Raw genomic sequence first — 25,568 nt, forward strand, 5'->3', positions numbered from 1 at the left:
AGAAAACAGAGGTGTTTTTTGCAAAGTGCCTACCTGTGGAGTTTGGCCTCTAGCTCAGCCGGCCCCGGGAGGGGGGGCGGGCAGAAATGCCCTAAAATAAATTTGCCCCCCCCCCCCCCCCCCCCCCGGGAGCGACCCTTGCCTAAGGGGTCGCTCCCCCTGCGTGACATTGGCGGCAAAAAACAAATCCCAGGTGCCTAGTGGTTTCTGCCCCCTTGGGGGCAGATTGACCTAAAATCTGCCAATCTGCCCCCAAGGGGGGGCAGAAAGGGCCTAAATACAATTTGCCCCCCAGGGGAGCGACCCTTGCCTGATGGGTCGCTCCCCATCTCGAAAAAAACAAACAAACAAAAAAAAAAACACAACAAAATTTTTTTCCCTGGGGGCAGTTCGGCCTAATAATAGGCCGATCTGCCCCCAGGGGGGGCAGAAATGGCCTAAAATAAATTTCCCCCTCTCCCCCGGAGCGACCCTTGCCTACGGGGTCGCTCCCCCGCGTGACATTGGCGCCAAAAATCAAATCCCAGGTGCCTAGTGGTTTCTGCCCCCTTGGGGGCAGATTGACCTAAAATCTGCCAATCTGCCAATCTGCCCCCAAGGGGGGGCAGAAATGGCCTAAATACAATTTGCCCCCCAGGGGAGCGACCCTTGCCTGATGGGTCGCTCCCCATCTCGAAAAAAACAAACAAACAAAAAAAAAACACAACAAAGAAATTTGCCCTGGTGCCCTGAGGGTTCTGCCCCCCCCTGGGGGCAGTTCGGCCTAATAATAGGCCGATCTGCCCCCAGGGGGGGCAGAAATGGCCTAAAATAAATTCCCCCCCCAACCCCCCCCCCCCCGGGACGGGGTCGCTCCCCATCTCGAAAAAAAAAAAAAAAAACAACAAAAAAAATTGCCCTGGTGCCCTGAGGGTTCTGCGCCCCCCTGGGGGCAGAAATGGCCTAAAATAAATTATCCCGCCCCCAGCCCCCCCCCCCCCCCCGGAGCGACCCTTGCGTACGGGGTCGCTCCCCCTGCGTGACATTGGCGCCAAACAACAAATCCCCGGTGCCTAGTGGTTTCTGCCCCTTTGGGGGCAGATTGACCTAAAATTGGCCAATCTGCCCCCAGGGGGGCAGAAATGGTCTAAATACAATTTGCCCCCCAGGGGAGCGACCCTTGCCTGATGGGTCGCTCCCCATCTCTAAAAAAAGAAAAAGAAAAAAAAAAAAAAAAAACACACAAAAAAAAATTGCCCTGGCGCCTAGAGGGTTCTGCCCCCTCCCTGGGGGCAGTTCGGCCTAATAATAGGCCGATCTGCCCCCCGGGGGGGGCCGAAATGGCCTAAAATAAATTTCCCCCCCCAACCCCCCCCCCCCCCCCCCCCCGGGACGGGGTCGCTCCCCCTGCGTGACACTGGCGCCAAAAAACAAATCCCAGGTGCCTAGTGGTTTCTGCCCCCTTGGGGGCAGATTGACCTAAAATCGGCCAATCTGCCCCCAAGGGGGCAGAAATGGCCTAAATACAATTTGCCCCCCAGGGGAGTGACCCTTGCCTGATGGGTCGCTCCCCATCTCGAAAAAAACAAACAAACAAAAAAAAAAAACACTACAAAAAAATTTGCCCTGGTGCCCTGAGGGTTCTGCCCCCCCCCCCTGGGGGCAGTTCGGCCTAAAATAAATTTGTCCCCCCCCAGCCCCCACCCCCCCCCCGGGAGCGACCCTTGCCTACGGGGTCGCTCCCCCTGCGTGACATTGGCGCCACAAAACAAATCCCCGGTGCCTAGTGGTTTCTGCCCCCTTGGGGGCAGATTGACCTAAAATCGGCCAATCTGCCCCCAGGGGGGCAGAAATGGTCTAAATACAATTTGCCCCCCAGGGGAGCGACCCTTGCCTGATGGGTCGCTCCCCATCTCTAAAAAAAGAAAAAACAAAAAAAAAAAACACACACAAAAAAATTGCCCTGGCGCCTAGAGGTTTCTGCCCCCCCTGGGGGCAGATCGGCCTAATAATAGGCCGATCTGCCCCTGGGGGGGCAGAAATGGCCTAAAATAAATTGCCCTCCCCCCCCAGGGAGCGACCCTTTCCTAAGGGGTCGCTCCCTTTGCGTGAAATTCACGCAAAGAAAAAATTCCCTGGTGTCTAGTGGTTTCTACCCCCCTTGGGGGCAGATTGGCCTCATCAAAATAGGCCAATCTGCCCCCAAGGGGGGCAGAAATGGCCAAAATATAATTTTCCCCCAAGGGGAGCGACCCTTGCCTAAGGGGTCGCTCCCCACCAAAAAAAAAAAGAAATGAAACATAAAAAAAGGGGGGGGGGGGCAGAAAAGGCCTTCTCAAAAAAATGCCCCCCCTGGGAGCGACCCTTGCCCAAGGGGTCGCTCCCTTTTGTCAGTTTCAATAAAAAAAAAAAAATCCCTGGTGTCTAGTGGGGTTTCAAAAGCCGGATTGCAAGCAATCCGGCTTTTGAAACCCTCGGAGGGACTTCAAAGGGAAGGAAATACTTTTCCTTCCCTTTGAAGCCCCTCCGGGCCTCCCAAGTGATTGAAAAAGAAATGCTTTTGCATTTCTTTTTCAATCGCGCTGGAAGCAGAGCTTCCAGCGCGACTAGGGAGGCCCCTGTGACAAATCAGCGCGCGCTGACGTCACGGGGGGGGTGGGGGGGTCAGGGGTGGAAGGGGAAGGTCTTCCCCTTCCATCCCGACTTTGAGGGGGGAAGGGGGGTGCACGGGGGGCGCGCTAGGGCGCCCCCAAGTTCCCCTGTGCCATGGACGAGATGATCTCGTCCAAGGCACAGGGGAACTGTAGCCTTGGACGAGATCATCTCGTCCAAGGCACAGAACCGGTTAAAAAATGCTAAGCTTCTGTGAAATTTTAGGTACCACTTCTTTGAAGCATCATTTAGTAAAATGTGTTGATACATGCTAGTTTTTCTAAAAAATATACCCACATTGAAAGAAATCTGTGTAACCAGTTTCAACAAGATTATTGGAACCATGAAATAAACATGTATTGTCAAAGTCAGTACGTTCGACATTGGTTGCCAGCCTTTTTATTTTGTCAATACGTGTCTTCTTTTGACATGATTTTTGTAAAACTTTATTGTTGTGGGAGCTGCCGGGTCCTCACTATTGTAACAAACATTGGCAAAAGCAAAAATATGTTTTGGTCTCAAAAAGCACACATTGCCACAGTAGTTCCTGGCATTGAACAAAACTACTTTGTGTGCCGATATGCTCCTTGTGAAAGAGCACAATGCTGTCACTCATAGTGAAGCCAGCCAATAGACAAAGAGAGAGAAATAATTGGAATAAAAACAGAAGGTCAAGGTTAACTCCAGACCTAATTAGGAGCCCAATTCTTAACTGGTTCTGTGCCGAGGACGTAGTGGTTACGTCCTGCGGCACAGTGCTGCTGTGCTGAGGACGTAACCATTACGTCCTCGGCACACAGCGCAGAGGGAGCACTCTCGCTCCCTCTGTGTACTTCCCCCCACCCCCCCAAAGGCAGGGATGGAAGGGGAAGCCCTTCCCCTTCCACCCCCGACGCCCCCACCCCCCCCCCTGTGACGTCAGCGCGCGCATTTCTTTTTCGATCACGTGGGGGAGGCCCGGAGAGGCTTCAAAGGGAAGGAAATGTATTTCCTTCCCTTTGAAGTCTCTCCAAGCGTTTCAAAAGCCGGATTGCTTGCAATTTGCTTGGGGCAAATTTATTTTAGGCCATTTCTGCCCCCCTCCCCCGTGGGCAGATCGGCCTATGGTTATTAGGCCGATCTACCCCCAGGGGGGGCAGAAACCTCTACGCGCCAGGGCAATTATTATTTTATTTTTTTGGTTTTGTTTGTTTTTTTAGAGATGGGGAGCGCCCTTTCCTTTCGTGGGCGCTAGGCCCACCCACACAAGTGAGGTATCATTTTTATCGGGAGACTTGGGGGAACGCTGGGTGGAAGGAAATTTGTGGCTTCTCTCTGATTCCAGAACTTTCTGTCACCGAAATGAGAGGAAAAAGTGTTTTTTTGGCCACATTTTGAGGTTTGCAAAGGATTCTGGGTAACAGAACCTGGTCAGAGCCCCACAAGTCACCCCATTTTGGATTCCCCTAGGTCTCTAGTTTTTAAAAATGCACAGGTTTGGTAGGTTTCCCTAGGTGCCGCCTGAGCTAGGGGACAAAATCTACAGGTAGGCACTTTGCAAAAAACACCTCTGTTTTCTGTAAAAAAATGGGATGTGTCCACGTTGTGTTTTGGGGCATTTCCTGTCGCGGGCTCTAGGCCTACCCACGCAAGTGAGGTATCATTTTTATCAAGAGACTTGGGGGAACATAGAATAGCAAAACAAGTGTTATTGCCCCTTGTCTTTCTCAACATTTTTTCCTTCCAAATATAAGAGAGTGTGTAAAAAAGACGACTATTTGAGAAATGCCCTGTAATTCACATGCTAGTATGGGCACCCCGGAATTCAGAGATGTGCAAATAACCACTGCTCCTCAAGACCTTATCTTGTGCCCATTTTGGAAATACGAAGGTTTTCTTGATAGCTATTTTTTACTCTTTATATTTCAGCAAATGAATTGCTGTATACCCGGTATAGAATGAAAACCCACTGCAGGGTGCAGGTCATTTATTGGCTCAGGGTACCTAGAGTTCCTGATGAACCTACAAGCCCTTTATATCCCCGCAACCAGAAGAGTCCAGCAGACTTAACGGTATATTGCTTTAAAAAATCTGACATTGCAGGAAAAAGTTACAGAGTAAAACGTAGAGAAAAATTGCCGATTTTTTCACCTCAACTTCAATATTTTGTTTTTTAAGTTGTTATTTTCTGTAGGAAACCCTGGTAGGATCTACACAAATTACCCCTTGCTGAATTCAGAATTGTGTCTACTTTTCAGAAATGGTGCGGTTTCTGGGATCCAGCATTAGTTTCATGCCCATTTCTGTCACTGACTGGAAGGAGGCTGAAAGCACAAAAAAATCGTAAAAATGGGGTATGTCCCAGTAAAATGCCAAAATTGTGTTGAGAAAATTGGGTTTTCTGATTCAAGTCTGCCTGTTCCTGAAAGCTGGGAAGCTGGTGATGTTAGCACCGCAAACCCTTTGTTGATGCCATTTTCAGGGAAAAAACCACAAGCCTTCTTCTGCAGCCCCTTTTTCCCCATTTTGTTTGAAAAAAACGAAATTTTCACTGTATTTTGGCTAATTTCTTGGCCTCCTTCTGGGGAACCCACAAAGTCTGGGTACCTCTAGAATCCCTAGGATATTGGAAAAAAATGACGCAAATTTGGCGTGGGTAGCTTATGTGAACAAAAAGTTATGAGGGCCTAAGCGCGAACTGCCCCAAATAGCCAAAAAAAGGCTTGGCACAGGAGGGGGAAAAGGCCTGGCAGCGAAGGGGTTAAAAGAAGTCACAAAAGTGCATCCATGGTATATGTCCTTGCATTAGTGCAGATTTATGACCCATGCATTACCAAGAATTTACAGGAGTAGGACAGGAAATGGTACTCCTAGAAAATATCTGTGAACTACATTTTAGCTGAAGCAAATATGTATGTCTAGATGTGCACATGCGAAAATCAGTTGAGCATTTACAAGTTCAATTTCCCTCCAATTATGTTTTTCCCCAACCATCAGGAATACATTTCTAAGCTTTCTCAGTATGGAAAAACAATTAGGGAAGAGGTAGTAAAGACCCCAAAAACATGCAAGTTTGTAGGTTTGCACGGACTCAAAAAGGCATTTGAAACCGGGAACTACTGCTTATGGCTACTTACAGCCTCAGTAAGTACATCTGTGTAAAGGTGGTAAAACAAGGGACTCACTAGTATTCAAATCTACTATAGTATGAGCCCTGGCATAATAACAGCCCTTATATAATGACATTGCTGCCATAATTTGTCACCACACTACGTGGTACCAAAGTGACAAATGGACTACAAAAGGCACATGGGTGGTGTTGATAGAGTAGATCAGAGGTTGGAACCTTACACTGCCGTTCGTAAGGCTTACATTTGGTATAATAAGTTGGCTATCCATCTATTCCACTTAGCAACCTTTAATGCTTTTGTTGTATTCAAGGACTGTTCTCCAGGTTTCAAGATGACATTTGTTCAGTTTCAGCAGTCTGTGATAGGCAGCCTTGTTGTAGTGGACCAGGCAAGTGTTCTTAGAGTTGGAGTGGTGGAGGATGAAGCTAGAGAAAAATCACCACTTTGCTGATCACATTTCTCCCACGCCCAAAAAAGACTTTCCCAGTAGGAGATGCAGACTCTGTATGTAAAGAGGTGTGCAGAGGAGAGTTGTATGTACTGCCCCGACTGTCCTAAACCTTGGCTGTGTGTGCCTACTTATTTCAGAATGTACCACACCCAAAATAATTTTTGGGAGCTACTGTGAGTGTTAAAGTGAAATTTGTGTTCAGTTTAATGGTTTGCATTAGTATCATGTATTTAGTTAGAGCTTTTGTTTGAATCTTCTTTTTTGTTAAAAAGAAAAAATGTGATTCCAGTTTGCTGGGACTGGCACCTGGCTGTCTGTGTGCGTGCGTGCAGTGGAGCTTGACCGGCGGTGCGCACGGAGTGGCGTGGCACGTGGCTGGTGGTGTGTGTATGTGTCGACTGGAGCTTGGCTGGCAGTGTGTGTGAGCTGGCGCCTGGCTGGCAGTGTGTGTGAGCTGGCGCCTGGCTGGCAGTGTGTGGGTAGTGACTTGCTGCTGGTCACTACACAAACTGCTAGCCAAACTACAGTCCACACACTCCTTCAGCCGGTGTGATTGCTTTGTCATGCATGTGGGCGTATTAAAGTGATGGGCCCTTAAATGGCACTCTCTGTTGATGTGAATGTTGTAATGTGTTGGGCCCGGGGTTAGCAGCGTGAATGGACTTGTGTGTGTCACGTATGGAGGTGTGTGAATACACTGTAAAGCGGTTGTTGCCTTGACACAGCTTTGTAGCTCATGAGCTGTGAGTAACTGCTTCAGTTCTTTGACCTTTCAATTACTAACAGTGAATTTCATTTTCGTGAAATCACAACTGTCAATAAAATTTTATACCTTAAACCATAACTCACGCTCCAGCCAAATTCAACCAGTATGTGTGTGTACTTGATGAATATATGGTTGTGCAGTACTAATTGCCAGGGAGTACATTGTCTCTTGTGAGTGTTGTAAAGTGCTGGGCCCCCTGCTGATGGTGTGAATGGTCTTGTGTGTGTCACAGATGAAAGGAGTGTGAATGGCCTGTAATGCGGTTAATGCCTTGTCGTAGCTTTACAGCTCACAAGCTACGAGTCATTGGCTCAGTTTTTGACCTTTAAATAATTAACAGTGCATTTAATTTTTGTGAAATCTCTTGTTAATAAAATATTATATATTGAACCATCACCCACCCTCGTACCAAATCCAACCAGTATGTGTGTGTAAAAATAATGGTGGGTAGCCACAAGACGTATTTATTACACTTCGTCACTCAGTTGTAATGTCAACTTACAAAAAAACACTCCGCTGTAATCAGGTTTCGAAGCACACCCCTGACAAGCTTGGAGCATTGGGTTGGACCCCAATAATGAAGCATGTCACCAACTAGGTTGGTGGGTGAGGGATCTTTTTAACAAAACCTAAGGTCGTTTTTTCACAATTTGCGGTTTTGGGACATCACAGAAGGAAGAGACTTGGTAGCAGGCTCGCTCCTTGTCGTGAAAATCTACCAACTCTAGATATGTTAAAAAAGTAGACACCCAGGGTAGTAGAGGGTGGTGCACCAGTTGCGGATCCCAACACGTTTTCTTAACTACAATGCCCTGCAAACCTCAAAACGTGACTAAATGACACATTTTCCTTGCATTTGTGTGCCATGTTCTTCCAGAAACAGAAATAAAACAGACATTTCCTACCACTCAGTGTTTCCCTCAGTCTCCGGCTAAAAATGCTACCTCACCTGTGTGGGTTGGCCAAGTGCCCACAATAGGGAAGGGTCCAATACGAGTTGTGGATTAAAATTATCTAGTTTTTACAAGGGAGCACCTGGGATTTTGGTCCAGGGCTCAGCAGCCATCAACGAAACCTACCAAACCGAGACATTTCTGAAAAATAGACACCCGGGGGAGTCCAGGGATGTGTGACTCGCGTGGATCCCCCAATGTTTTCTTACCCAGAATCCCATGCAAACATAAAATTTAGCTTACAGAAAATCCCATTTTCCTCACATGTTTGTGTGGGATCACAGTATCGGCACAAAATTCCTTCCACCTAGCGTTCTCCTCGGCCTCCCAATAAAAATGATACCTCACTTGTGTGGGTGGGCCAAAAACGTGTAGGGTTTGAGTGTGCACCAAAGTGTGTTCATAAGCTAAGTTTTTTTTTTAATACGTACTTATGCTGATTTAGCTTTGGGCACCCTTAAAAGTGAGGTATTATTTTTATCAGGAGACCAAGGGAAATAATGGGTAGTAGGAAATCTATGGAAGATGGTGATTTTAGCACCGCAAACCCTCCGTTGATACCATTTGCAGAGGGAAAAAAAGACGCTTTCTTCAGCAGCACTTCTTTACCAAAAAACAAAATATGGCTGCATTTTGGCTAATTACTCAAATAGGATAGAGAGTCTCCTCAGGAGGTAAAACACAACATGTCAGAAGCAAACTAGCTTAACTAAAATGGATAGAATCTTACTCAAAGTCGTACGTTTTTGGGTTAAAGTTACCACAATTAGTGGGTAATGCAGGACGGGGAGCAACCTTCAGCACTGGAGAACATATTTCAGAAACGTTCAGGCTTGGAACCAAGGGGAATGAGCAATACACAGACTACTGCACCTTTGGATGGCAAAATAATGATGCACTGGTCATTTGTTCAGCAACGTGTCTGGTACCACTTTGCTTATAGTTCTCTGTGAACGCTTGGACATTTTCTTTTTTATAATAACACTTTTTACAGCACATAATACTGTTTTCAACCACAGAAGGATGAACAGTTCACTTGGCTTGGACACATGATGTGCCTCATTAGTACCAGCACGCAGGATGGACTTATTAGGGTTCATTTGAGCAGCAGCACCACATATTAGTAGTGGGACTCTGAAGGGAGGCTAGCTCAGTCTCTTAAGATATGGATTATAGCTACAGGACAAGCCGCCTTCTTGTGGGATTTTATATGTATAACCCCGACACACCCCAATTGGATCTGACTAGCAGGGGAGGGGCAGAAGCAGGGTCACACAACCTTTCCTTGGGGGGAGTGGGGTATAAATGCCTATATGTTACACAGAAGGCCAGGTAGCACTCTTCACTACCTTCCTACCAAACGATACTTCCAAGTGCATATGCATGGAGAGTGCTTCTCCAGAATCAGTAGCCACTTCCGTCCCACTTTTTCTTAGACATAAGGAGACTACTGTGCAGTTACCTTGTTTGAATACCAGAGAAGAAAATGCAAGTTCGCACTGGTTTATGTTCCACAGACTAAACCAGTGTGCCTTCTGAGAACCAACTGTCAGCCACCGTTGATGCATCGTTTAAGCGAGTCCCAAACAGCATATCTGGCAGAGTGTAGAAACATTTTTCCAGTAGAAATTGCTAACGCCTTAAGAGTAAATGCTCTTTCAGGGATGGGATGTCTGGGGAAAAAGGCACATACTGACCAAAAGAGAAGTGCAGCAAAAAGCAGCTTCCTACATCTTATGAATCAACACATACAAAAAAGAAATTGGCAGTGAAAAACGAGGTAGAGAACAGCACATCTGCACCAGAATCCTGTTTGAGTTCCTATTATGACACAGGTCTGGAAAAGCTTTTCTGTGGTCGTAGCCTCCACCGGTAGAAAATTTCCATGTAATGCAGAAGGAATCTGAGCAGAATGGCAGTATAGGAGAATGCTAAAAAACTGATTATTTCAATGCAAGTTCTCCTATTATTAATAATCAATAGCGGTGATCAACAGACTGTATAAAGAACAAGCAAGACAGTGTCTTAGCAGGTTACTCCTTGCTCGACATTCTTTATATCCTTTGGAGCCTGTCAATAAATTAGCAAATCGGTTAGGTTAAATCAAGTAAGGGTTCAATAAGCAATGGATAGTTTCAGGAATAGCTTTATCATACAGTTTCTTCCCTGGTTAAAGAAGTCTTTTTAGTCGTACCGTCAGTAACCAACTAGACTTCGTTTGTAGCCATTGGCCCAGAAATAACATGTGCAACATTATTCACTGTCCCTTACTTAAACTAGTTAACTCACAGTCGTCCACACCCTAAATTGGCAAGCTGCATGAAACTCTTGTGGTATAATTCAAGTGCTGAACATTGCGAAGGCTATAGATGCAAGAATGGATACAAGCGCTGTTGGCAAACTGACCTGGTTCAATCTTCACTCTCAGCTTGTTTAGAGGGTGATCCTCTCCAGATGTGTCCATATGTTGGCGGAGCAGAGCCCTCCCGGTAGCTGCCTCAAGGCAGGTATATGCAGGACCTATTGAAGCAACACTTTGGTTTACTTAGTTTACAAAAAAACAGCCAACATCCTGCACTTTCCTTTTTATAAATACTGAAGAACTAGTCACTTACCTTCTGTACTGCCTTATCTGGCAGACTAGCTGCAGATTACTTACCTTAGATTTATCCACTTGTGTCAGACTGGATCCAAAAATGTTTTCATGAGTAGTACCACTGCATGCTGGTAGGTTGTGTTGTTTGGCTCCACGTGGTGTTTGTATTGTCACCACCCCTGTATGCTGATGTCAGTTTCTTTTCGTGACTTTCTTTACCAGGAGCGCAGTGCCACGAAGAACACTGACCACTGGTGTGGAAAAATAAGGCCCTGAAAGGGGAACAGCCCTATCTATAGAAATCCGTTCGCAAAGCGGGGAGGATGGGTGGGCCATAAAGGAATCTGCGGCTAGATAGTCTCTACCAGAAAAGGGGTTACCAGAGGTAAGTATCTTGTTAATCTGATAAAGTGTTATAGCTGCAGATTCTTTACCTTAGGATAACCAAACAATACTTCCCCAGAGGTGGGTCTGCCAAAAGGTTTCACACAAAAAAGTCCTGCAGGACCGAACAAGTAAAGTCCCCGTCCCAACAAATTTGACTGTCAAGGCAGTAAAGCATGTGAACATGTGTAGAGAAGCCCACGTTGCTGCCTGGCAGATATCCAGGAGGGAAACTCTTTATGCTAATGCAGGGTCACAGTCTTAGCTCCGGTGGAATGAGCACGCAAACCAGAGTTTGCTTCATGGCCAATGCATAGCAAAGCTTAACGATGAGCACAATCTATCAAGAGATGGTATATTTCGGCGCAGCTTTTCTCTTCTTCGCAACAACATGAAGTGTTGGTTGGTCACCTGGAACTCTTGTGTGGTCAAGGTAGAACAACAATGCTCTTTCTGGGTCCAGTCGAGGGATGCAGCAGTGCATAAAAGGTAGGCAGGGTGATGGACTGGCCTGCATGAAAAGGAGTGACAATATTTAGCAAAAAGGAAGCACTAGTTGAAAGAATCAGCTTGTCTTGGTACATTTTTAGGTAAGGAGGCTTGGATGACAAAGTCTAAAGCTCACCAACGCTCCGGCACATGTTATTGCCACCAGAAATGCAACCTTGATAATAAGGAGAATGAGAAGACAGTTGTGTAATTTCTCAAAAGGAGCACACATTAGGAACACTAAGACTAGATTAAGCTCCCACTGAGGCATGATAAAGGGTGATAAGTGGAAACATGTTGCAAACCTTTCAAGAACCTATTTACAACAGGGGATTTGAAGGGGTATGGCTGATCTGGTACCTAAAGAAAGGTTGGGGGGATATAAGGATAGCCCTTCAAGGTGCCCAGAACAGAATCCTGCTGAGCAAAAGAAAGGATAAAGAGAAGGACTTGCGAGAGAGAAGCAGAAAGAGGGTCAACCTGTTTCTCTGCACACAATGCCACAAAGTAGCCCCAAGGGCAGACTTATACAGACTTGGTGGAGGGACGCCTGGCTTCCACGATAACACTGCAGACTTCGGGCAGGAGGTAGAAAGCTGTCAACTGCTGCTGCTAAATCTCCACACAGGAAGGCTGAGTGTTCACAGGTTTAGTTGGACAACACTTCCCTGCTGCTGTGACAACAAATCCTCATAAAGGGGCAGTCGAATTGCAGGACCAATGGCCATGCTCAGCAGTTCAGGATACCGAACATTCTGAGTCCACCAGTCCAAAGCCATAAGGATGACTTTGGCCTGGTTGCTTCTAATCTTTTTGACAATACTGGGCAGAAAGGCGTACAGGAAGCCTGTGCTCCATTCAGGACTAAAAGAGTCTCAGAGAGAGCCGCCTTGGAAACTCCAGCGCGCAGAGTTGCTGACAGAATGCATTCCAAGCTATGGCAAACAGACCTAGCCAAGGCTCTCCACCAAAACTGAAACAAAACTTGCACCACCTCTGGGTGGAGATGCTATTTGTGATCTGCAAGGCATCTTCAGTTACGTTTGTCTGCCCTGGGGTTCATAGCCCATCAGGTTTTAAACCACTAGGGATATACCCTGATGTTCCAGCCAGGTCCAGAGAAGCTGGGCCTCTAGACATAGGGTCCATAACACCACCCACTCTATTTGTTGCAGTACCACATGGTGGTGGTGCTGTCCATGAACACCTGTACTAGCCTTCCCTTGATGAAGTTTAGAAAGGCCTTTGATGCTAGCCGGATCACCCAGAGCGCCAGAAGATTAATGTGGAGTGCAAATTCCCTTCGAGACCAGAGGCCTCTGATTTCCACTTCTCCCAGACGGCTGTCCCATCCCAGCAGTGATGCGTCGGTCACCACTGTTACATCTGGTTGGGGGAAGGGAAAGAAGGTCTGACTCTGACCCAACCACAGTTCGTTACCACTACTGCAGATGTTTTGCAGTTCTCTCTGATATCTGGACATGTCTGAGAGATCCCCGTGATGCTGCCCCCAATGGAACTTTAAGTCCCACTGCAGAGCCCACAAATGCCAGCAGGCATGTGTCACAAGCAGGATGCAGGAGGCCATGAGTCCAGCAGCCTCAGAGTCAGCCAGGGAAATCCAGGATAGGGATACTGAAACATAGGTATCATAGCCCGAATATCCTGGACCCACAGTTCGGGAGGATAGGGCGGAAACTGCACCATGTCCAGAATAGCTCTGATGAAAGGGAGCAACTGAGAGGAATCAGGTGTGACTTCGGCAAAGTGATAGTAAACGCCAGCGAGTGCAAGAAGTCTGCTGTATTCTGGAGGTGGGAGAGGACAGCTTGGGGCGAGTCTACCTTTAAAAGCCAGCTGTCGAGACAGCTACCCCTGAACTCCACATGAGCTGCAACAACCTCCATCGCGTTGGTGAACACCTGAGGGGCATTGGTAAGGCGAAAAGGAAGCAAAGTGACCTGAAAGCGCCTGTGGCCTACCGTGAACTGTACATAACGCTTGTGGGCAGGTGGACACAAATCTGGAAGTATGCGTCGTCTGAGTCCAAAGTTACCATCCAGTCTCCTGGTCTAGGACTTGAGCAAGCATGAGAATTTTGAACTTCTCTTTTTTGAGGAAGAAATTGAGAGGGGGCAGGTCTAGGATAGGACAAAGGCCTCTGGCCTTCTTGGGCACCAGAAACTAGCAGGACTAACAACCCCAACTTACTTTTGGTATCAACAACCTCTCTAGAGCACCCTTGGGCAAGAAAGCTGTAATTTCCTGGCAGAGCAAGGAGAGATGGCCCTTTGTAAGCCTGTTGCAACTGGTTGGCGTGGCTGCAGGTGAGGTCACGAAGGGGAGGGAGTAATCCTTCGAACAATCCTAAGAACCCAGCTGTCTGAGGTCATTGACCTCCAGTGGGGCAGGAGATGGTGTATCCTGCCTCCCACTGGGTGTCCATGATGGTAAGAGGAGAAACTAAAGGGGTTTGGAGCTTCAGCTGCCACAGGGTCGACCTCTGGCTGTCTGGGGTACTGCATCCTCAGCCACCTAGCGGCTGGGAAGTTTGTGTGCCGTGATGGCTGGATGGGTAAAGATGTCGCTGGAAGCCCCCTGCCATGGCCACGAAAGGAGCAAAAGGCAGACTAGTGTTGACGAGGGGCCATAGAAAGGCCTAAGGACAAGATGTAACCCTGCTGTCCTTGAAGCGCTCCAGCGCTGAGTACACCTTGTCTCCGAAGAGACAGGAGCCATCAAAGGCATGTCCAAAAGTAACTTTTGGACATCCTCAGAAAAGCCAGTTGTTTTCAGCCAGGAGTGGCGTCGTAGGGCCACAGACGCAGAAACCGCTCTGCCTAGCGAGCGCGCATGTCCTGACCACATTGGATTGTGAACTTGGCTGTACCAGCTTGGGAAAGTAGGGCCCAGGCATCCTTCGGGACCATGGACAGCACCATGGGCAGCACCTGCACAACTGAATCACAGTGAATGGGAGTAAGGGATATGGACCGCATTGCCAGGCTGGTGAAAGACAATATTTTCTTTCCTAAGGCACTCAGCATGTTGGATTCCCTATCCGGTGGAGTGGTAAGGAATGCACCAGGATTTAAATGAGAGGTAGATGCTTGAATCACCCAGCTCTCTGGGGTAGGGTGTTGCATGAGGAAATTGAGGTCCTTTGCAGGTTTTGGACCAAGTTCTAAACAAGACATCAGAGAGGGCTACAATAAATGGGAGAAGCAGTTCTGAGAGGGGTCACGCCGGGCCAAAGCGCCTCTGCCAAGACATTAGTCTGGACTGACACTGAGGGTAGGCTAAGGTCCACGACCTCAGCCATCGTTCTCGCCATCAACAGCAAAAAGGCTCCCTCCTCCATTGCCACGGTAGGAGGAAAGACCATGCCAGTATCTGGAGAGGTGTCCAGTCCAGTGGCGTCTGCCAATTTTTCATACCAGCCTATGTTGAGGTCTAGGGGCTGGTATACTTCAGGGTCCAGTGACCCTTTCCAATCCTCCTTGAGTCCCATCATAAAGGAATAGGTCTGGAAAGCATTGCTCCAGCCAGCGCCAAAGCTGCGGTCAGACGACATCCCTCTGGCTCCCTGTTGGAATAGGAGGTGATAATGGGGATGCGCCACCAGATGGCACCAGGAACATCCACATCCGGGCCGATGCCAGGGAAGGTCGAGGTGGTTTGTCCGCCACTGGTCTGGATCCATGGGCTCAGGATGGAGCTGGGGATGGAACTACTGTCAGAGAACCAGGACTGCTTCCAACCCCACAGGGCCCGAAGGACCCCCAGCAGGAACGGGCCACAGAAATAGGAGGTGCATGGCCTTAAAGGAACTCATGAAGTTGGGAAGGGGTCGCTCCAACTCCCAGAAAGTCTGGGCGGTGCGGGCCGGCCTTTGGCGCAGGCTCAACTACGGAGCCAGGCCTCGAATGACAACGCTCCCTCATCTCATCAGATGACTTCAATGAATAGGGCGAAGTCAAAGACCACTTTGTTTTCTTACTTTTCTTATGGGACTTACCTGATGACGACTTCGAAATCGACGAGGGTCTTGGGCTCTGTGACCAATCAAGAGACTTTCCTCCCAACTGGGATCGAGGCCAGCATGGTGTCGGATATCAAGCCGCAAGGAGCTTGAGGGTGCATGGCATGGTAGCCGATGAAGGTCTTCACGTCATGGTCACGCATGAGGCACCAGAGGCAAACAAGATGCAGGTCCGCCACTGACATCTGTCAGTGACAGGCGCTACAGGACTTGAAGTCAGCCTTCCTAGTTGACATCCTGACACACCAGAAGATCTAAAAAAATAAATTTAAAAAAAGACGACACTGGCAAACAGTCAAGAAAGGTCAGTCAAAAAATGCGTACAAAGAAAAGAACCAACAGCGCACTGGGGTGTTGCCTATATAAGCACTGCACACCTCACTTCTGGGGCAGATGCCGCAGACGTCGCCACACAGAGCTGAACGCCGCCACCTACTGACATGCAGGGGTACTGCTCACAAAACATTTCCGGATCCAGTCTGACGTCTGGGGATAATCTGAGGCTACAAGTCTTTATCAGTTAATAAGGGAGCATAGAACAATACTGTCTTTGCTTTGCAAAAGCTAAAACTGTAGTATATATTTCTGTACTACTATGACTCCTCCATCAACAGATTGTGGCAAAGAAAATTATTGTATCAATATAGAAGCAGAGTGGCCCTTGGGTCCGCTTTATACCTGGCTGATGCAAATGCTTGAAGAAGAGGTGTGAGGAGGATAGGCAGTGCTCTGAGAAGCAATGACTGAGAGGCAAGGCCGGACAGCATACGAATGTGCTCATTGTGATCTAGTATGCTGACTACCTGCTGGTATCTTTCCTTGCAGGGACATATGAAGATGTGTGTGAGCTGTAGGGTGCAGCAGTAATAGAGAGCTGCTGTGGTTGTGTGTGCTCACTGCCAGTGTGGCTTCTGCTACTCTAAACAGACAGATCAACACTGCTTAAAACACCTGGAGTCTGGATAGAGAAGTATAGGAGAGGGAATCGGGCCACTATTACTCCATCTGCAGGGCATCAAGTGATCACAACCACGATGGACCCTTTGCAACAAAGAAGGTGGCTCCCTGTCCATTAATCAAGACTTTTGTTTGCAAAGATGAACGCTGACTCCCGTAAATCGAATGAACACAAGACACTGCAAAAATGACCCAATAAGTAGATATGATTCCACTAGATACTGGGCAATAAAATAATGTTCAAACAAGTGAATATTATGTCAGAGCATGTGCGCTATTTTTGGGTGACTGTGGATACACAACTAAAAATACAGGCTGTACCATTTGAGAGGTCCTCTGCTTTGAAACAGCCAGAATGATATAATGGGAAAACAGAATTCACTTAGGCTACACAAACTAAACCACACATCCCCAAACAATAAAGCACTTGTAAAATCAGATCAGCAAGATTTAAAGCAATGTCAGTACTCATAATACAGAAAAGGTTAAATGTCTTGAGACACTTGAGGATCTTGTAGCAGTAATCAAGGACACAACAGAGATAAAAAGATCAAAATGCTAACTTAACAAAACGGGGACATTTGTTGAAATACAGAGATGAAGATACTAAAGGGTAGTTGAGAAGAAATGAAATTTGCATTGTAGGCCGACTTGAAAGAGCACCAGGACAAAGTACAGAACCCTACTTGGAGAAATGGTTGATCAGTGAATTGGCAACTAAAGGCCTTTCCAAATTTCTCCTTAAATTGAGCACTTCAACAAGACTTCCTCAACCAGTCTCAGTACTCAAACCAGTGGCAGCAAATTACATATGAGGCCGATTGCCTGCATCACAGGGGTAAACAGCAAAGACCTTTTTCTTTACCAACAACAAGCATCAGGAGACTGGGTGGAACAAGGTACAGTGTCCAACGAAGGTCACACTAGCAGGTTCCAATTCACCAAAAATAACATCTGAGATGCGCATAATAAACAGGCTACCTAGGTGACCACTGGGAAGAGTAGACAAAAATAAAAACGTTATCTACAATAGCAGCAGCCACAGTGCTTTGCACAGTCAAGAAGAGGGCTACATTCTTAAAAAGGTGATGAAATAGCAGGATATAAGACTCAGACTCTGTGTAATGTGCAGATTCAGACTGTGTAATCTACAGAAGAATAAAAGTGGCCACTTATAATTCCCATCAATGTGGACTAAACTATTTGACTAATTTTGGGGTTGTGGTAGATTAAGTAGATATCACCAAGCACGGAGCAGTGTTGTGGGTGTGACTGGCAGAGTGTAAGGAAATCAATATCTATACTAACCCACCTTCTTCCTGATTTTCAGACATGTTCAGGATACCACTCATACATAAGCTGTGTTTGGGTGGACTGTTGTTCGACTTCCTGGGTCAGAGGGGTTTTCGGGACAATTCCAGGTGGGGGACCTCAGATAATGGAATCATTTGAGTACACTCACAAATAAAGAACACTGATGCTTACTTTGATTTGAAGAGGTCTCGTCTATATAGACAGACTGTGGCAAAGAAAACTACTGTATCAAATAGAGTTACGATGTGCATTGGGCCCAACTCTCGTTAATGTTTCAATGGCTGACTATCAATGTTTCAATGGCTGACTATCCATGTTTCGAATAAGATGGTTTTCTGTGCTATTATCATTTCCTGTCAATGGAGTATTTTGGGCCCCTGCGTTTTCACTAGATGAGTGGTATTCTTCCGTTGCTGAAAGGAGGGGTGTATTTTTGTAATTTACTTCACTGTTTTTCTTACTTTCTCTGCTTCCCCTCTATTATTTATTTTTCAGTTTTTACGTGAACCCAGCAGCTGCGCACTGCTGTCAATAAGTCATTTATATGTATAAGTAAAGTCCACGTATTTACAAAGGGGGGGTTGATTTGAAGGACAGTACGAATGCGGGTGCTGGGACTAGAATCTGGAGGACCTAGATACCCTTATAAACATGAAGAAAATATTGCATGAAGCAGAATATGAAATACAAGATGCTCAAGTGGAACATCGGAGACAAGGACATGGTCACTAAAAGATAAGGGATATAATTAGAAGCAGGAAACACACCTTTTCTACAGTAAACTCATCTTGATGGAGCTAAAATTGAGAAATTCAAGTGGCAATTGGGTGGCCAATTATTCTCTACTAAATACTCTACGTATGCCAGAGGAACTGTTAAATGGGTATTACTATGGAGCAATATGTACCAGTAATGGGTAGTTTAGATGGAAATCATATAATGTTGGTCAGCATAAACAGCTACCACACATCAAGTAAGTTCACAATACGGTGAAGGGGCAATTGGTAGATAATGCAAACATGCCAGCAATCTAGGAAGGAGACTTTAATTGTACAGTAGACGCTCTGAAGGACAGAAACACTCACCTGCTGCTGGGTCTCTCACTAGTACAACTTAAAACTATTTTAGAATACGGTCCAGAAACTGGAGCCTGATGGACATATGGGGAGTGTCCACCCCAATAGATGCAGCACTGGTTTTACTTGTATCTCTATGGCTTGTGCACAAATGTGGGCAGAATCTTCTGTTCAGAACAAATATTAATCATAGGCACTTAAGACGTGAGCAAGACACTACAGAAACACAATCCTCTACTTGTTATTTCGATTGGAGAAAATACCCAGTCATACATTTGTGGCGTCTAAAGCCATCAGCAGAGGATGACTGCTTCGGTAGATGCTTTCAGAAATGAGATTTAGAATTACTTTACTGAAAATGAAGGCTGGGAACATAGTGATGGGATGGCAGTCTGCTAAAGTGGCACCGAGGGGGTCACTACACTCGAATAGTTTAAGGGGCAAAAGAGACATTAAGTAGCCTATTCATAAACTGCACTTTGTAGTACGTTTAGTAGTGCTAAAATAGTTCTACTCATGTACTACAAAATGCTATTTACTAATGCAAATGCAGAGGTCTTTGCCTCAATCACCTTTTAGCAGTCATATATGTGGGGTGTGGGCGTGGCTGGAAAATGGGGAATATTTACTACATAATGTGAGGGGTTTAGAGTGAACTGAGGAGACAGCTAGGGAGGGAATGCATTCACACAAAATCTCATTCCTATTCACAAATTGCACTTCTACAGTTAGGGCAGTCAAAAAAATAAAAATAAAAAAATAAAAAATAAAACGACAAAAGTTGTAAATGTACTCCCTAAAGTAAGTCCAGTACCATGCATACTCAACCATTGGCATTGAAGCACGTTTTCATAAAAGATAAGGGCCACTGGGAATTATAAAAGAACTTTATAGAAAATAATGTTAAATTAATTTGTTTTGACTATCAAAATAATATATAAAATGTAAAGTTAAAAATATTAGCTGAACATTAAATAAATATTGTGCTATAATATAAATAAAATGAAATGTAAACTTAATCAATTTAAATAATTCAAAGTAATTTGTTACATAATGTAGTATTTTTACTACGTAATAAATTAATTTTACTTCAGATGCGATTTTTTAATACATATCTAAAAAAGAAATCATTTAATATTCACATTAAATATTAAATGTAAAAATTCCAGTAATAGTGCTGTAGCATTTTATTGTGCTCTACAACATATCATTAATGTTGAACATTATTTTAAAATAAATATATAACATGCAGATTCACATGCTATGCATGTAGATTCCGAAATCTAGTGTTGGGCTTGGAGGGTTACAAGTTGTTTTTCTTCGAAGAACTCATTTAGAGTCACGGGATCGAGTGACTCCTCCTCTTCGGCTCCATTGCGCATGGGCATCGACTCCATTGTTCAATTGTTTTCCCGCAGAGGGTAAATAAAGGAGTGATAGAGTATATAAGTGAAAAAAGAGATGTCCATACAAATGTAAATGTACATACTTATGTACAGATGTGTTAACTTAAATGACTACAGGCTTCCGGGGAGGAGGGTGGGTGCGTGTGAATCTGCAGCAGAACATGCCACGAACAGATGTACACAGGGTAAATGACATTTCCCGTTCAATGGCATGTGTAGCTGCAGATAACACATACTATGCATAGACTACAAAGCAGTTTGTCCTCCCAAAATAGCGGTGGCTAGCCTGTAGGAGTTGAAGTTGTTTGAAATAATGTTCTTAGAACAGCTTGTCCTGCTGTGGCTTGTTGTTGTGATAATACGTCTACACAGTAGTGTTTAGTAAATGTATGAGGTGTTGATCATGTAGCTGCTTTACATATTTCAGCCATTGGTATATTTCCTAAAAAAAACATTGTTGCACCTTTCTTTCGTGCAGAACGTGCTTTAGGGGTGATTACAAGTTGTCTTTCTGCTTTGATATAGCATGTTTGTATGCACCTTACAGGCCATCTTGCTAAACCTAGTGTTGATATAGGATTGCCTGTATGTGGTTGTTGGAAAGCCATAAAAAGTTGTTTCGTCTTGATGCGTTTTAAGCCTTCCATGAAAGCTTTAATGACAGGAACTCTAAATAAAGAGCTATGTTGAATATTTTGTAAATATGCAGATATTGCAGTAAGGTGTATTTTTATTGAGGAAAAAGCTCAATTAGATTTTTTTTTAAATTAATTAAATAGCATACAATATCTTGTAATGATGCTGTAAGAGGGTCTATATTTTTAGATTGATAGTAATAGACAAATCTTTTCCATCTGTTTGTGTAGCGCTGTCTAGGATTGGGTTTCTAGCTTGTTCAATAACTTCCATACATTCTGATGGGAGTTGTAAATATCCAATTTCTATGACTTCAGGAGCCAAATTGCTAGATAGAGAGCATTAGGGTTTGGATGTCTGATTTGACCTTTGTTTCGTGTTAGCAGGTCCGGTCTGCTTGGGAGTTTGGAGTGCGGTACTACAGATAGATCTAGTAGTGTTGTGTACCATGGTTGATGTGCCCATGTTGGTGCTATGAGTATCATGTTGAGTGATATCATGTTGAGTGAAGTTTGACACAACTTGTTGACCAGAAATGGAAGGAGTGGGAGAGGGGGAAAAGCGTAAGCAAATATCCCTGACCAACTGATCCATAGAGCATTGCCCTTGGATAGGGGATGTGGGTGTCTGGATGCAAAGTTTTGGCATTTTGTGCTTTCGCTTGTTGTGAATAGATCTATGTTTGGTGTTCCCCACTTTAAGTACTTTTGAAGTACCCAAGGATGAATCTCCCATTTATGTGTTTGTTGGTGATTTCTGCTGAGGATATCTGCCAACTGATTGTCTATCCCTGGAATGTACTGCGCTAACAGATGAATTTGATTGTGAATTGCCCATTTCCAATTTTTTGGGGGGCTAGAAGGGACAGTTGAGATGAATGTGTCCCTCCTTGTTTGTTGAGATAATACATGGTTGTCATGTTGTCTGTGTTTATAAGAACATTCTTCTGTGTGAGAAGAGGTTGAAAGGCTTTGAGGGCTAGAAACACAGCTAATAGCTCTAAGTGGTTTATGTGTAGCTGTTTCTGTTTGACATCCCATTGTCCTTGAATACTGTGATTGTTTAGGTGAGCTCCCCAACCAATCATTGATGCATCGGTTGTAATTATGCTTTGAGACACAGGGTCTTGAAACGACCGCCCTTTGCTTAAATTGCTGCAATTCCACCACTGAAGGGACATATGTGTTTGGTGATCTATTAACATTAGATCTTGGAGTTCACTGTGTGCCTGTGACCATTGTTGTGCAAGGCAATGTTGTAAGTGCCTCATGTTTAATCTTGCGTGTGGAAATATTGCAATGCAAGATGCCATCATTCCTAGGATTTTCATGACAAATCTTATTGTTGATTTGTTTGTATAAGTGGAATTAGATTTTGGAAAGCTTGTATCCTTAATGTATTTGGATACGCTAGAGCTAGTTGAGTATTTAGGAGAGCACCTAAATATGGTTGTACTTGTGCTGGTTGAAGGTGTGACTTTTGGTAGCTTATAGAAAAAACTAGGGTGTGCAGGGTTTCTATTACACAAAGTGTATGATTTTGGCATTGTGTACGACTGCTTGATTTTATTAGCCAATCATCTAGATATGGAAAGATATGGATATGTTGTCTTCTTGGGTAGGCTGCTACTACTGCTAAGCACTTTGTGAATACCTTTGGAACAGTTGTTATGCCGAAAGGCAACACTTTGAATTGGTAGTGTTTTCCTTGAATGACAAACCTGAGGTATTTTCTGTGAGCTGGATGGATGGGTATGTGAAAAAAGGCATCTTTAAGATCCAAGGCCGTCATAAAATCTTGTTTTTGTAGCAGTGGGATAACACCTTGTAGAGTTACCATGTGAAAATGTTCTGATAGGATGTATAAATTGAGGGGCCTGAGGTCTAATATTGGCCTGAGAGTGCCATCTTTTTGGGGAATTAGAAAGTATAGTGAATAAACTCCTGTTCCTAGTTCAGACTGTGGAACTAACTCTATTGCTTGTTTGAGCAGTAGAGACTGAACTTCTTTTTGTATCAGAATTGTATGTTCTGGGGTTAACTTGCGATACCTTTGTGTAATATTTGGAGGAGTGTTTATCAATTCTAGGCAATAGGCAGGAGATTTGTGGAGTGGAAGGGAGTGAGTGAAGTCACAGTTTTGTCTGGGTAAAGGCTGTTTAGAGGTTTGGAATTGACCTCTATTTCTAGAGTATTGCCCTCTATATGTGCCTCCAAACCCACCTTGCTGGTACTGGGTTTGGTAAGTTGTTTTTGTTTGGGAAGTTGATGCCCCTGAAGGTTGTGGTCTGAAACTTCCTTGAAACTGAGGCTTACGAAATGACCCTCTATATGACCTCTATAGGGTGTGGAATAGAGTGCACCCATTGCCTTAGCTGTGTCTGAGTCTTTTCGTAGTTTCTCTATTGCTGTATCTACCTCTGGCCCAAAAAGATGTTTCTAATCTAAGGGCATGTTTAACACAGCCTGTTAATTTTCTGGTTTAAAACCAGAGGAGCGCAGCCATGCATGTTGCAAGAATAGTGACTGCTGTGTTCACACTCCTTGCAGCGGTATCAGCTGCATCAAGGGCAGCTCTTATTAGGTTGTTAGTAATAGCTTGCTCTTCCTCTACTACCTGTTGCGCCCTTTTCTGGTTCTCATTTGGGAGATGCTGTACGATATCCTGCATCTCATCCCAATGGGCTCTACTGGAACGAGCTAGCAGTGCCTGGGAATTAGCTATCCTCCATTGGTTTGCTGCTTGGTACGCAACTCTCTTTCCTGCAGCACCAAATTTTCTCCTTTCCTTATCAGGAGGGGGTGCATCTCCTGAGGACTGACTATTCACTCTTTTTCTTGCAGCACTAACCACTACTGAATCAGCGGCACCTGATGGGTGATGTAATCAGGGTCAGAAGGTACGGGTTTATACTTTTTCTCTACTCTAGGCGTTATTATTCTTGCTTTCACAAGCTCATTAAAAATGTGTTCTGCGTGTTTTACCATGCCTGGTGGCACTGGGAGACATTGGTACCTAGAATGGGTTAAGGATATTGTATTAAACAAAAAGTCTTCCTCTAGTGGTTCTGTGTGCATTGTGACCCCATGATAGGCTGCAGCCTTGGCTATCACCTGATTATATACTGTAGTATCCTTAGGTGAAGATGGTTTAGAGGGGTAGGTGTCTGGGTCATTGCTTGGGATGGGATCAGGATCGTAAAGGTCCCACGGATCAACAGTGTCTTGTTGTGAGTCAAAAGAATGCATTGGAGAATGCACTGGTGTAGGACTTATTTGAGGAGAGGTAGGTAGGTGTGGAGAATGAGGAGAAGACTGAGGAGGTGCTGGCTTCTGTTTTTGTTTTGGCACTTTAGCTGGGGGCTGTGCAGTGTCCAATTACTCCTGAAATGCCAGCTTTCTCTTTGTTTTTAAAGGAGGTGCTGTGATGATTCTCCCTGTTTCTTTATGGATGTGTATCCTAGACGGTCTCTCATCCATAATTTGAAGGAATGGTTCAATCTCTGTCTCTTCCTCAGATATTTTGTGGCTTTCTCGCAGTCCTTTGGAAAGTCCTTGTTCCTAAGTATAACCTGCCTTTTTCGGTTCCGAAGTGTGATGTTTTTTCGGGATCGAAAATGATGAGGAAGGTCTCGGCTCCGAAACAGTTTTTCTCATTTTCGACCCTGATAATTGTTGTTGTCTATTGGAGTCTGAAATGGAGCTTTTATTAGTCTTTGTCGACTCCGAAGTCGTCAGAGGCGTGGCCTTTTTTGGTGCCGAACCAGAGGGTCGGTAACAGACTGTTTTTCAGGCCGAGCCATGGCCCTCCGGCAGTGGCGTACCAAAGGCCTTTTGTTGTTTCTTATGTGGGGGTGCAGGGGCAGACGTACTCACATGCTGGCCGGCTGTGACAGGTCTGTCTTCCTCAGATTCCTGCTCTGACTCTGTCTCAAATAGAGACTGCTGTCTGCATTTGTTTCTCCTCTGTAACGTCGAAATGTTCTCTGCTCTTCGATGCCATTTCCAGCCTTCTTGCTCTTCAGTCCATCAGAGTCTTTTTCGATCAGAACGATCGACAGGCCTTGCAGTTTTCCACCCGATGGTCTGGAGAAAGGCAGAGGTTGCAAACCAGATGTTGGTCTGTACATGGGTACTTAGCGTGGCACTGAGGGCAGAATCGGAATGGAGTCCGATCCATGAGGCTCTCCACGCGGTCGGCCCAAATAGGCCCAAGTTGGGCGCGAGCACCCCAAAGGGCGAACAAAGTTGTTTTCCGACGGTGCTGCTGTTTAGATGGAAGATGAATAACGCAATCAATACAATTCCGACGGAAAGGAAGATTTTTGAAAGTGTTCCGAATCAAAATCTTGTAGCGAGAGAAAACACGTCCGAACCAGACGGCGGAAAGAAAACAATCTAACAATGGAGTCGATGCTCATGCGCAATGGAGCCGAAGGAGGAGGAGTCACTCGATCCCGTGACTCTAAAAGACTTCTTTGAAGAAAAACAACTGGTAACACTCCGAGCCCAATACTAGATGTCGGAATCTATATGCATAGCATGTGTATCTGCAGCTACACATGCCATCGAACATATGTATATAGAAGTGAGGGAAATCCAAGGATGTTGTTCATGGGAGGGGCAGCACCAAAAATAATTGTCGTACTGGGCGTCACCAGCACTGAAGGATGTGATGATAGGTATGTGGCAAGTTGAAGTAATAGTGTGTCTTTTTTGTTTTTTTCCCAGTGCCTTTAGAGAACCTGCTGCACACAT

The 25,568-nt window shown here is 45.3% G+C and overlaps 1 protein-coding gene across 1 annotated transcript in view; it reads right to left on the reverse strand.

Moving 5' to 3' along the window:
- RNPEP (arginyl aminopeptidase) overlaps positions 1-25,568 on the reverse strand; it is a 208,487-nt gene that overhangs the window by 89,445 nt on the left and 93,474 nt on the right. Inside the window, exon 6 of the mRNA XM_069238946.1 lies at positions 10,318-10,431. Within this exon, the coding sequence (XP_069095047.1) occupies positions 10,318-10,431 (114 nt within the window). The remainder of the gene's footprint in view (positions 1-10,317; positions 10,432-25,568) is intronic.

This window comes from Pleurodeles waltl, chromosome 6 (assembly GCF_031143425.1).
Source record: "Pleurodeles waltl isolate 20211129_DDA chromosome 6, aPleWal1.hap1.20221129, whole genome shotgun sequence".
Taxonomy (NCBI): Eukaryota; Metazoa; Chordata; class Amphibia; order Caudata; family Salamandridae; genus Pleurodeles; species Pleurodeles waltl.